The sequence below is a fragment of the Chinchilla lanigera genome, unplaced genomic scaffold (assembly GCF_000276665.1).
Source record: "Chinchilla lanigera isolate Chin_1 unplaced genomic scaffold, ChiLan1.0 scaffold00196, whole genome shotgun sequence".
In the NCBI taxonomy this organism is placed as follows: domain Eukaryota; kingdom Metazoa; phylum Chordata; class Mammalia; order Rodentia; family Chinchillidae; genus Chinchilla; species Chinchilla lanigera.
In genome coordinates, this window is record NW_004955597.1 from 474,845 (window position 1) to 487,555 (window position 12,711).

The 12,711-nt window shown below is 55.5% G+C and overlaps 1 protein-coding gene across 1 annotated transcript; it reads right to left on the bottom strand.

The window, feature by feature from the left end:
* Positions 1-8,513: 8,513 nt before the first annotated feature.
* Positions 8,514-12,711, bottom strand: Srxn1 (sulfiredoxin 1; the record flags this gene model as incomplete). The annotated part of the gene is given in 2 exon segments (XM_013510033.1): positions 8,514-9,482; positions 12,576-12,711. Coding segments are annotated over 2 exon segments (340 nt in total), but the record flags the coding sequence as incomplete, so codon positions are not given.

Genomic DNA, 12,711 nt, shown 5'->3' on the forward strand with positions numbered 1-12,711 from the left:
CCTCTGGCCCCTCCCCCACCGGGGTCCCCTCTTCGCTCTGGTTAGGGACTCCCCTCCAGCTCCCTGCTGGGCCGGGCCTTGGGAGCCCCACTGATCCTCTGACAGCCCAAGACAGATCGGCGGGAGTGTGTATTCAGGTGCGGTGTGAGCACATGGAGGCCAGATGAGGATGGGGTGGGGGGTCAGGGGCCCGCTGGGGTGGGGGACCGAGGGCCAAGGCAGGCAAGGACGGAGCATCCCACAGACACCTGCCTCCTCTCTCACCCCCACCAGTCCAGCCTCCTGGGGCTTTGGTCCTCCTGCCTCCTTCCACAGGCGTGGGCAGTGCAGCGGGATTGGTGTCATGGCTCACCCGGGTCCTCTCCATGGGCCGGGAGGCCCAGGAGTGCAGCAGGAGAAGATGGGGTGTGGGGGAGCCTGGTCAGACTCTCTGGTGAGACTCAAGGCGATGCCAGCTCCTCTGCAGCATCAGTCTCCTTGGGGTGACAAGGAGGAGCCAGCTACCCCAGCGGACATGGCTGCGAGGCAGCAGTCACCTCCAGGTCCCTGTCCTGGCCTCCTGCAGCCCCATTCTATGTTTCCTGTCTGGTAATGGAAGCCCCTGGCCGCTGGCCCTGAGCCCTGCTTGTCGGATGTCCTTCCCCTCCTCCTTCCCTCCTTCCGTGCAGACATTGGCCCCATGTGGCTTCCCAGGGCACTGTGGAGCCCAGAATGCGGGGACTCCCTCCATTGCCCCATGAGCTCCAAAAGTCCCTGGTAGGCATGCACCCCTCTGCCGGGGCACCACGCACTGGGGGAGAGGGGCAGGCTCAGGGCCACAGCAGCTGGACAGGGGGGGACAGGAGGGAGCAGGGAGAGGAGGTTTCCGTGACACAGACAAGGACGTGTTCTAGGGTGCAGAGAGGAGGTTGGGGGGTTCTGTAGACTCAGGGAAGGGAAAGGGGCGGGGGGCTCAGAGAAGGGCATGGAGGCTCAGAATGGAACGGATGCTGGGAGGGCCCTTCTGAGCGGGGAGGCAGGCACGTCCCTGCAGCTTGGGCAGGAGGAAGGCTGTGTCTGTGGAGGGCAGGGACAGGGGACCGGGTAGCCCCAGAACAAAGCCCCCGGAGCAGCCTGGCCACCCCTCCCCAGCTGATGAGTCCAGCTAATTACCGTTAATGAGCAGCTGGGCCTCTTCCTGCGCTCTGCACTCAGAGCGATAATCAGCCCCACTGTGGATGGCAGCAGTACCAGCCTTCAGAGGTGGCCGTGAATGAGCAGAGATGACATTGTGAGCTCTGTGTGGTTTTGCCTTCCCTGCAGATCCGGAAGTGTCTAGGGACCATCCTGCCTGGACAGGTTTGAGGAACATCTTGACTGGCAGTAGGGTGGGGCATCCTGTCCTGCAGTGGCCTTGGCTGGGGTGAGGGCTCTGGGGAGAGGACAGGAGCGTGGCCCTCATGGATCCCCCTAGAGGTCCTCAGCTGGTGCACCACACTGCCCACTGTGGAGATGGGGGAACAGGACGAATGTGCTGTGCTCGCCTCATGTCCAGAGGGCTTTACTAAATCTACCAGCCCCATATGGTGGCCTCTGGCATTAATTCCATTTTACAGATGGGGAAACTGAGGTGCAGAGTGGCCATACAACAGGGATGGCTGAGCTTTTGGACCTGGGTCTGCCTGGCCAGGGGGTTGACTGTCTCTCTTGGGCCCTCTCTGCAGGGATGCTGGTATGTTTGGTGTCCCTGGCGGGGTTGGGAGGTGGGACTTAAGTATAAATAAATAAACAGGGAGCAGATGGTAGGGGGGAGGGGCAGGGCCAGGGCCAGGGCCTCCCACTTCTCCCTGGGAAAACGGTCACTGGGCCGGAGCAAATGGATTCCAGACCCAGGGCTCAGTCTGCTCCTGCCTGTGCTCTGGGACGGCACCCAGCCCATGGAGCTCTGTTGGGTCCCGGGTTCCACCCATCCCTCATTTCTTTCTCTTCTTCCCATGTGGCCTTGAACAAGTCATGTTACTTCTCTATGCCTCTATTTCCCAATCTGTCAAGTGGGTGGAAGAACAGTGAACTCTGTCAGGTGTCTGTCCTGGGCAACCTCCTCAGGGAAACCTTGCTTGCTTGCTCTAGGTAGATTTTGTTAGGACAATGGCTTAGTGCCCTGAGGAGAAGGGTGCTTGAGTCTTCATCACAGCACCCATTCCACAGACCTGTGCACCACACCACCCTCGAGGCTGATTCAGCTTTTCTGTGTAGCTTGGGCACCTGTGCTGAGGGGCACTGTGTGAATAAATGCACGGGTGGGGGGATGAAGGGCTGTGAAGGGCTGTCATGCTTCCTAAATGTGGAGACTGGGTTTGGGTGGAGAGTGGAGAAAAGATGACATTGGTGGACAGCAACCAACTGCCAAATCCCTTTGTTCCTTTCTCAGTATCTCCTAGTTCTTCTCACTCCCAGGGACAAAGTCCAATAATGCCAGCCAGTACCAGTAGAACTCCCACTGTGGAGAGGGTTGATCTTGAACTCAGAGCTTCTGTAGACAACACTACCAGTTAGATTTGACCCAGGTTCGTATTGTTTTTGTTTCCATTTTATTTATTTTGGTTGGTGGCATTTTATTTTATTATTTTTTTTTTTTGGTGGCATTTTAATTGTGGCAAGAGCTTCTGATTTTGTGGACATTGATGGCAGGAGCTGGAAGCAGTCCCAGCACTCTGAAGAAAGCCTGGGAACTTTGACAAAGAGATTCAAGTGGCAGTGGGGCTCCATCATGAAGGGCGATCAGGGAACTTGTGGGTAACGAAAATGTTCCTTATTTTAACTGTAGTATGATTGTGTACATGCATCACAATATGTTACACAGTAACACTTATAATGGGCTTATTTATCATATCTAAATTGTATCTTAAAGTTGATTTTAAAATGTATGTGTCTAGGTTGGAATGGTTGAAGATACTAAGTAACGGTACAGGTGCTGTGTGGGTGTGGCCAGAGTCCTCAATTGACTACCACATGGCAAAGGTTAGAGTCAGTAAATAAATGGACAGATAGAAGAATGAGTGAACGAATGAGCAATGGAATGAATATCTACCCCATCTGTGGTGTGAATCTGTTCATTCTATACAGCCCCAGCATTTTGGAGGTTGCACAGAGGTTGTTCTATCTCACTCTGCCTAGTTTCTGGGACGGGGAACTCACTACCTGTGACATACCCTTTTCCACGTCTAAGCACCAGGTGTGCATGAAAGGCCTTTGTTATATCTTTCTGGGACTCCCTGCCACCTGGGGCCCACAGACATGTCTCTCTCTGGGGACAGCCCAGGTGTCCACCCAGCACAGCCTACTCTGCTCTGGACCCTTCACCCCAGATGCTTAGCAGTCCCACTCGCCAGGTCCAGCTTGTAGAGTGCATACGCCGGTGGATGGCAGGACAGAGTACAAGTTCAGACAGACAAAATGATCACATACTAATTTGTAGGGGAAAAAAGCAGCAAAATGACTGGGGAGCCCACCGGAGAGGAAGAAGAGCAAGGGGAAGCCTCTCCAGGGAAGCGATATTTGGACAGAGGCTGGGAGGAAGCAAAGGAGCAAAGGAGAACCAGAGGGGTGCGTCCGAGCAGAGGAGGAGTGGGTGCAAGGGCCAGAGGTCAGAAAGCAAGCAGGCCATGCAGCAGCCAGGCCACAGGAGTGGGATGAGCTGGGGAAGGGTGGTCATTTCAGGCGCTGATGGTGAGGAACCTGGTATTGTTTTCTCAGTTTGATTCTCAAACACTTTTAAGCAGGAGGTGACAGGATATGATGGAAATTTTAATAGATACTCAATACATGCTTAGTGAATTAAAACAGACCGCCCTTCAAGCTCCAATTTAGGGCTTCCCAAAAGGATGCTGGGGATCTTCAAGAGACAGAATGACTGCGGTCACCTGAGCAGACTCCAGAGAGGGCCTGCCGGGCCACTCCTGATTCTGCCTCCCTGCTCATGAGCATGGGTGGGTGGGAGAGGGACCTCACCTCTCTGAGCGCTACCTGCAAGGGGAGGTAATAACTGCAGCCACCTCCCCGCTGTGGGCCTCTCCGGGTATGGCTTTCCTCTCTGCCTACCTGATGCCCTGACCCTCTCCCTCCGAGGGAGCCCTCAAAGACAGGGGTCTCGGGGACAGGCCCACGCCAGCCGGGGCCCTGCTCCTGGCTTCTGCATCCTCCTCTGCAAAGAGGTGAGGCAGCCTGTGGGCTTCTGTGCTTGTCTTTATTTTACAGACAGGGAAACTGAAGCTGAGAGAGGTGAACTTGCCCCCAGGACATCTGGGGCCCTGGACCCTCCTCCTTTCCACATCTGCCCTGAGGATCATTGATTGCTTGGGTGAAATAAGGTCGGTCATTAACGCGGAGCATGTACTGCACCTCATAGGTGCTTGTTAAATACTGGCTCTTGCTGTGAGCCCTGATTTACTCACCAAGGTCTCACACTTGCTAAGTGGCACAGTCAAAGCCAGGTCTGTGCATCTAGAGCGCTGGTCCCACAGCCAAAGAGGCCCCACCGCGGCAGTGACCGGGGTGGCAGCTGCTTCCCGGCGCGGGTGGTGGCGGGACTAGGTGAGACTGCAGCCTGCAGCTCGGGCTGGGACAGGTAGGCCGGGCCTGGAAGGCATTACACGGCTGTCGGCCGGCGCGGCGGGTTCCGGAGGGGTCCCGGACGGCCTGCCACAAAGCACGCTTTGTTCTGCGCGGCCCGAGCTGGAACCAATGGATTGGCGGCAGCCAGGGTCATCTGTCAGGCGGCGCGGGGTCAGGCCGGGAAGGGGCCGGGCAGGAGCCGGCCGGGGCGCCGCAGGGTGACGCTACACAGCTTCCGGCCTCAGTTTACCCGGCTGTCCAAAGGGGAAGATCATGCACGTCCCGTCGGCCTAGGAACTCTTGTGAGACTTCAGCAAGGAAGCCAAACTGCGGAAGATGAAGATAGGCTCCCCTAAGAGTGTTCTCGAGGGGCCGGGTCGGCTGGGTGACTGAGGGCTTCTGCGCCTGCAGCAGTGGGTTCCCCGGGCCGAGGCGTTCTCACGGCACCCTCGCACCCCCGCGCATCACGGCCCCCCTTTGCTGTGATCTGGATGCCAGGCGTGGCCTCCGCTCTGGCGCTGGCGGATGGAGCTGTCCAATCCCAGCATGGGGTCCCCTGTGGTGCCCTCTGGCCCCCAGCAAGCAGGGCTGGGCCACCCAGAGGTGTTTTAATGTTTGGACGCAGGTCAGGGTCCTACCCTCCTCCGTACAAAATCAGAGCCCTTGCATCCACAGGCCCCAGCTGCACGTGCCTCAGTGTTGCCTCCTGGGACAATTAGGCTTCTGAGCATTTGATAAAGGGCCCCCTGGAGGAGGCTGTTAGGTACAGGGAGCCCCGGAAATGGCCCAAAATATACATGTTCTGGGGGAAGGGCTCACAGCTTTCTTTGGTTCTCAGCCACTTTCATGATGCAGGAACAGTTAAAGAGCACTGTGGAGTGCAGGGGCAGACGGGGCCCCCACTCCAATTGGGGCAGCACTCAGAACAGCTGCTCTGGAGGGCAGCCGGCGGTCTGGAGAAGTGGGGGTGGCTGTCCTACCCAGCCTGCAGGCGGCAGAGCAGGGCAGTGGCTGCTGCAACCCTCAGAGCCACGGCTAGGAACTGGCTAAAAATGGCTATGGCCGAGCGGTGGACACCACAGTAAGGAAAAAGAAGGCCTGATGACAGCGAACATACTCACGCACCAGCCGCAGTGATGAGCAGGGCAGGCTGTGTCCAGCCCAGGACTGACATTCTAGTTGGTGAGGCAGACGCAGACAATAATTTCAGAGAATGAAAAATGCCTCGAAGAAAAGGAAACCAGGAAAGGGGAATGACGGTGAAGGAAAGGCCCTCTGAAGAAGTTCCTCTGACCAGAGATCAGAATTCGGGGACTTGTGCTAAGAGGGCAGAAAACTGCAAAATAACATAAGATACAGAAGCGTTTTGCTGGGTATGGTGGCGCATACCCGTGACTCTAGCAGTCTCGGCGGCTGAGGCCGGTAAATCCCAAGTTTGAGCCCGGCCTAGCGAGACCCTGTGTCAAAAAAAGGCGGGGTGGCTGGAGATAGAGCTCAGGGTGTAGACCCTGGGTTCATCCCCCAGTCAAACAAACAAAGCAAAACAAAAAAACTGTTATTCACACACACACAAAGTCAGACGTGTCTGGAAGGGCATGTGCCAAATTCATGAAGGTTTCCGTCCCCAAAGGACAAAGGGACAGTGAGGACCAGGACCTATGGTGGGCTTCAGCTTGTCTTTAGTGTTTTAAAAATATTTATTTAACATTTTAATATCATACTTAATGTGGCTAAATACACTCATGTAGCATTATGAGATTAAGAACAAATTCGAATCTGCCATGGCAAAGGGGGTTAGTGCACAGGGCAGCACGGGGCTCACGGGACCCACCGTCCGGGCAGAGATCTGTGGGGGAGGGGATACATGGGGACCCGCAGGCACAAGGCCCACCCTGGATGGGCCTAGGAGCTGGCAGGGGGCACCGGGGCAGGGAAGGGGTCTGGAGAGGGCACGATGCGTGCCAGTCCACAGAGCAAGAGCAGATGGGACAAGCGGACCTGACACTCCAGACTGCCATCGGGGTCTGCTTCCCAGGCCGCGCTCGGCTTCTGTGGGCAGTGGTCGGCCCTCACTCCGCTAGCCAGGCCTTTCTTGCTGCAGCTGTGCAGCTCGGGCTCAGCCCCGCTCTGGGGGTAGGAAGGCAGCGCCACCTCCTGGTGGAGAAGGGGAAAACTCCTAGCAGGCAACACCCTTCAAAGACCAGCTTCTCTTCTCTCATGACCTCTTCCCACTGCCCTTTCTGTTAGATGCCTCCCTCCCAGTGCCCGCCTTTTGGGTCTTGCCTGAAAGGAGGAAAAGCCCTTACATACCGGGTGACCAACCACACCCCAGACCAGTGAGCACGGGTGCGGGAGAGCTGAGACAGTACACCTTGCACCAGTGTTGACAAAGCATGTCCTCTTTCTCCCCTCACCCTCGCTACAAACTTTCGGGTAGACGGCCCGCTTAGCAGCCTGGACAAGTCCTCCAGGGAAGGGAAGCCCTGCTCAAAGTCACCAGCAAGCGAGCTCACAGGCCGGCTCCAGGGGCTGGCCGTGAGGGGAGGCGTCACCGTGGTTTCACACTTGAAGTAACTGATGCAGAACAAACTGATGCAGTTCTGGGTTGTGGCCCCTGAACAACCCTCAGCTTGACCCGAGAGTGTGCTAGACACACACATTCCCAGGCCCTGCCCAGCCCTGCTGAGTCGAGTCAGAGGGTGGAGCCCAGCAAGACAGCCAGAGAACCTGAACTGGTGGTCTAAGCACCTGCACTCATTTTTTTTTTTTAAATTAAGTAAGCCTTTATTTGGAATGACTTTAGATTCACAGAAAATTTGCAGATAGTAGAGTTCCCATCCACTCTCCACCTGGCCCCTCCCCTCCCCCATAGCTTACAAATCACCTTCTTACATCACCATAATATACTGGTCAAAACCAACAGACCAACACCAGTGTAAAATTTTAACTAAAATCCAGAACAGTTGTTCTACTGTCCGGTTTTCTTCCCCCCAAGACCCAATGCAAGGTATTTGCACTTAAAGACACATACTGTATCCCTTTTCAGTCCTACTCCAAATGGGTAGAAAAGCCGTTGTCCTTTCGAAAACTGATTTTCGAAAATGCTGAGTGACTGAGTTCCCAGGGGCAGTGATCCCAGGCTTACCTCACTCTGCAACCTTCTCCAAGACTCTTGGTGGCTAGAAGCCCCTCTGGAACATCCCCTTGCCACCCCATCACACCAGTGTGGGCAGTGATGCCCCTGTTGGACCCCCCCATCTCCTCCTCGCTGGACCCAGGGTCTGTCTCAGGGACTTACACTGTGTGTGGTGGGATATGTTACCCAGGTAGACCTACTCATGAAGGACACACAGTAAGTCTGGGTGTCAACCTTGCCCCAAGTTCTCTGTACCTCCTTCTGTCTAGAGGTGTATCCTTGTGAATCTGGCAAAATCTTACAATTTGCCCTGATCAAAAGAATTCATTTTTAAATTTTTTTTGGTACTGGGAATCAAACTTATGACCGCATGCTGCCAGGCAGGCGCTGTGCCGATGAGCTATACTCCCAATCCTCCATAAGAAATTAGAAAGGAGATTGTCCCAGTTCCTAAAGTTTTTATCACTTCTACTCCGGGAAGCCTGAGGCCACTATGTAAATAAGCCTGAACTAGCTTAGTAGAGACACCGCATGGAAGAGAACCACGCCACCCAGCCAATAGCCTGGCACCTGCCAGACAAGCATATGAGGCTATTCTAACCCATCCAGGCTCAGCTGAGGTGACAGATGCCTGTGTCCCCATGGTGACGTCAGGCCAGGCCACAGAGCTACCCAGATCAGCCTGGCCCAAATTGCTAACTCAGAAACTATGGATAGGGCAGAAACTTCTAGTCGCTGAGTTTAGGGGTTGTTTGTTACACAGCAAAAGCTGATACACAATTGCTCTTCTTTTCTGGTGAGAAAAGTTTATTTCAAGAGGCAGAGTGCCAGTCCCAGGAGATGGCACAAGACTGGTGTGCTCAGCCATGGCAAATTCTGCTCCCTGCTATGTTAGCTTTCTTCAAAGCGAGGGCAATGGTACCTGGCTCAGGCCAAGGACAGCTAAGTGGAAATATACAGGGGACAGAGTAGGACAGATTACACTTTCTGATGGAAGTGACATGTCCAGCGGGCTGGCCCTTCCTCTTCCTCTACTCCTTTCTTCCTTGGACACATACATGATTCCTGGAGATACTGCAGCCATCTTATGACCATGAAGTAATAAGCAACGGTGGCAAAAGTATTTTAGAGACATAAACCCTATCTCTGTCGAGTTACTGAAGCAATAGCACTTTGGTTATTTGCCTCCAGAATTCAGCCTTTCTTTGCTGAAGTCCCTGTCACCTAGGCCTGTCTTTATCTGCAGCTGAGCAGTCCACTTAATAGGAAGCATAAAGACAACGAGAAGGTCCTTGTCCTGCGAATTTCCAGATCCATCTCCTCACTCAGGGATGAGGCCCTGACCTCACTCTCACAGAGGTGGGAACAGGGACTCTCACACTACTCAGCATGAATCCCAGGTCTGACAGCTAGTAAAGGGGGTGCTGAGAGTCAGACCCCACCCCCATGTGCAAAAAGGGGTGCCTCTGTTGGCCTTTCTGTGTGGCCCGCCTGCTGGGGGCCAGGTGTCTCTTCCTGGATGTGGCGACAGCAGATGGCATGGAAGCTGCTACTGCAGATTCGGTGTGGACGCGCCCAGGTACACTCGGAGGTCAGAGAGGGTGGACTGCACGAGCTTGGCGGGGATGGTCTCTCGCTGCAGCTGCTGGTAGGCTGCGTAGCGGTGGCAGCCACCGAAGGAGTAGTAGTAGTCACCACCCTGGGCCCCTTTGATCCAGAGGACGTCGATGGGCGGCACGCTGTCTGGGTCCTCCTGGAGAGAGGGAGGGGTGTTGCGTGAGTGAGCACAGTAGTTAAACGTCCAGGAATCCTGTGGGCTGGCTGGCGTCACCTTGGCTACCCGAATCTCAGGATGAGAGACATTTATAGCAGGGCAAGGGGCAGATGCCACAAGCAAGGATCTTCTCCCCCAACATACAGTCTGTGAAACACACACCTACACACGCTGTTCCGGGCCTAGCCTCTGCCTCCATGGGCTGCAGCTCAAGAGGGTGGGTGGGATGAGGGAGTAAACATCTGAGGGGCAACTGCTATGATGACAGTAACCCAACTGACAAGGGAAGAGTCCAAAGGCCTCTCTGAGATGACAGGGAAGCAGAGATCCATGTGGCAAGCTAGAGATGTGGTGCAGATTTAGAGCCCAGCTGCCTGGGTTCAAATCTTACTCTACTCACTAGCTATGTGACCTTGTGCAGTTAACCTCTGTGCTTCAGTTACCCCATCTGTCAAATGGGGATAAAGACAACAGACCCACATCATAGAGCCACTGGGATAAGTGAGTTAACGTGAGAAGCGCTTCCAGCAATGCTTGGTACAAGGAATGCTTTCAGTATTGTCTGCCTGTAGTTCCCAAGGGAAGAGCCTCCAGATAGATGGAACAGCCAATGCAAAGGCCCTGAGGTGAGAACAGCCCACCATGCTGGAGGGACAAGGAGGAGGCCAGTGAGACAGTAGAACTCAGGGTGGAGGAGTGGAAGAGGACAGAAAGGTCAGCAGAAGCCTGACACAGCAGGATTGTTTCTTAGAGCAGGGGAGCCACCTGCAGCGTCCAGCAGTTGGCCCAATTCAGTGCCATTATAGATGTGTCCAGAGAGCAGCGTGCAGGGTGGACAGGGGCAGGAGCCAGGCCTCTACATGTCTGCAGTAGAAGATGCAACCTGCACGCTGGTGTGGCTGGGACAGGGAAGGGCACACAGGTTTAGGAGGCAGATCAGAGGGCTCTGGTGGAAGGGGGAACCTGAGGTGACTTCCTTGAGGGGCTCCAGCAGCCAGGTGGAGGAGGGCTGTCCTCTAAGTAGGGAAAGGCTGGGCAGGCTGAGGAGACCCTACTAAATGTGCCATGCCTAGAAGGCCTCCTGCTGTTGGCCTAGGATCTCGAGGAAAGCTGCTCTGATAGGTTCATTAACCCAGATGTTGCACAGCTGGTTATTCAGCAGTAAGACCCAGCAGCCATCAGCCAGGACTCTCAAACCCAGCAAACCAGGGAAAGGGGCTCTCCGCAGCCAGCCTAGCCTCTCCAAACACTGCTGCTCATCCACCAAATGGGAACAAGCCCTCCCACAGGGCAGTGGAAGGGCAGTCGGTGAGCTGGTAGGCCTTCTGTGGTCCAGGGTGAGCGGCAGGATAGGTGGGGCAGGGGTAACGGCCCCCAAAGATGTCCATGTCCTAATCCTTAGAGGCTGTGAACGTGTCACCTTACACAGAAGGGGTTCTTCAGATGGATCTTGAGGTAGGGAGATAGGCTGAATGTTATCACCAGGGCCCTTAAAAGCAGAGCAGGGAAGTGAAAGAGGTCAGAGGTCACAGGGCAAGAAGGGTTAGTCTGAGGATGAAGAAGAGGTCATGAGCCAAGAGGTTGGTGCCAAGTGCTGGGAAAGGCTGGGACACTGTCCCTTAGGACCTCCAGAAAACAGCGCAGCCCTGCTGACCCTCTTTAGTTCAGGAGGACCCACTTCTGCTCCACAGACCATACAATGATACATTCATGCTGCCTAGAGCCATGAAGGTTTTTTTTGTTTGTTTTTTTGAGACAAGGTCTCACTATTTAGTTAAGGCTGGCCTTGAACTCACTATGGAGCTCAGGCTGGCCTTGAACTCACAGCAATCCTCCTGAGTGCTGGGATTACAGGTGTGCACCACCACGCCTGGCTTGAAGCCATGAAGTTTGTGGCCATACATATGGTTCCAGATGGTAAGTTAGCAAAGGGGATCTGGTCCTTGCCGCTCAGAGCCTAGGGTTCCAGCATGGGAGACAGGTGCCTACAAAGGCCCTCAGAACCCAGTGGGGTGACAGCTATGCTGTTGGGTACACAGGTGGCTTCGGGTACACTGGAGACCTCTTACCTGCTAGGGTGAGCAGGAGAGGCTGATTCTGAGAGAGGAAGACCAAGAGGGAATTAGACACCACAGAGAGATAAATAGTCTCCCACCTGGGGCTGGGGAGTCTGTGCAAAGGCCCAGTGGTGGGGAGCACATGGGGCTAGACGGTCCCCCTACAAAGAGCCGTAGCAGCAAGGGGACAAGGCCCCTGCTCACGCAGTGTCTATTAAAGACACTAAAGCAGTGAGACAGGCAAGTAAATGTAGGAAGGCTGCACGTGCTGTCCAGTAAAACACCTGGGCTGAGGGGAGCTGGAGGTCAGGGCTCAGGAGGTGGCAAGCGGAAATGGGGGCAGGGTAGCCTCTGGCGCCGAAAGACACCAGCTGGCTGCACAGGTGCTGGCCGGGCTTAGGCATCTCACACACTCACCTGCCAAGGGTCTGGAAGAAAGGACAGGAAACATGCAGGCCTACGCTGACACATAGTTCTTTTGTCCCTCACCCCCAGTTCTTGCCCGGGGTCACTTGGGCATTCTTAAGCACCCTCCCCCTGTGACCGGGCTGACCCTTGTTCTCTCCCATTTCCGGCCCAGACAAGGCCCTCCCGGCAGACAGGACACACTTAGGCGCCTGCCCCTGACGGTCACAGTGCTTACTTATCTCTGTATGGTATGGTGGCCGCGCTGCTGGGCACTGGGGCCATGTGTGTGCCTGACCTTGAGCAATTTGCCCAATCTTCCTGTGCCTCGGCTTCTTGTCCAGAAGAGGGGCAGCATCTGCCTCACTGGGCAGCACAAGAAGCTAAGGGACCTGAACGGCTCCCGGGTCCCTGTAGTTCAGTGATCCTACTTTAATTTTCTAGTCCTAGTCCTTCCTTGCTCCGGAGAGGGCCCCGGCCCACAGAGGCCACACACTTGCTCAAGGTCACACAGCCCCAGCCGCCTCCCCTGAGCCCGGAACCGTCCCGTCGGGCGTCCCGCGCCTCCCTCCCCGAAGCCCTCCCCCGAGCTGTCGTCCCCTGTCCTCACCCGGATTGCGTCCACCAGGCTCTGCACCTTGGCCCGGTCCAGCACCGACGGCAGCGGTCGGATGAGCACGCTCAGCGGCACGTTGTGCACGGCGGCGATGCAGCCCGAGTGGATGCTGCCGCCGGGAGCGCCGCCG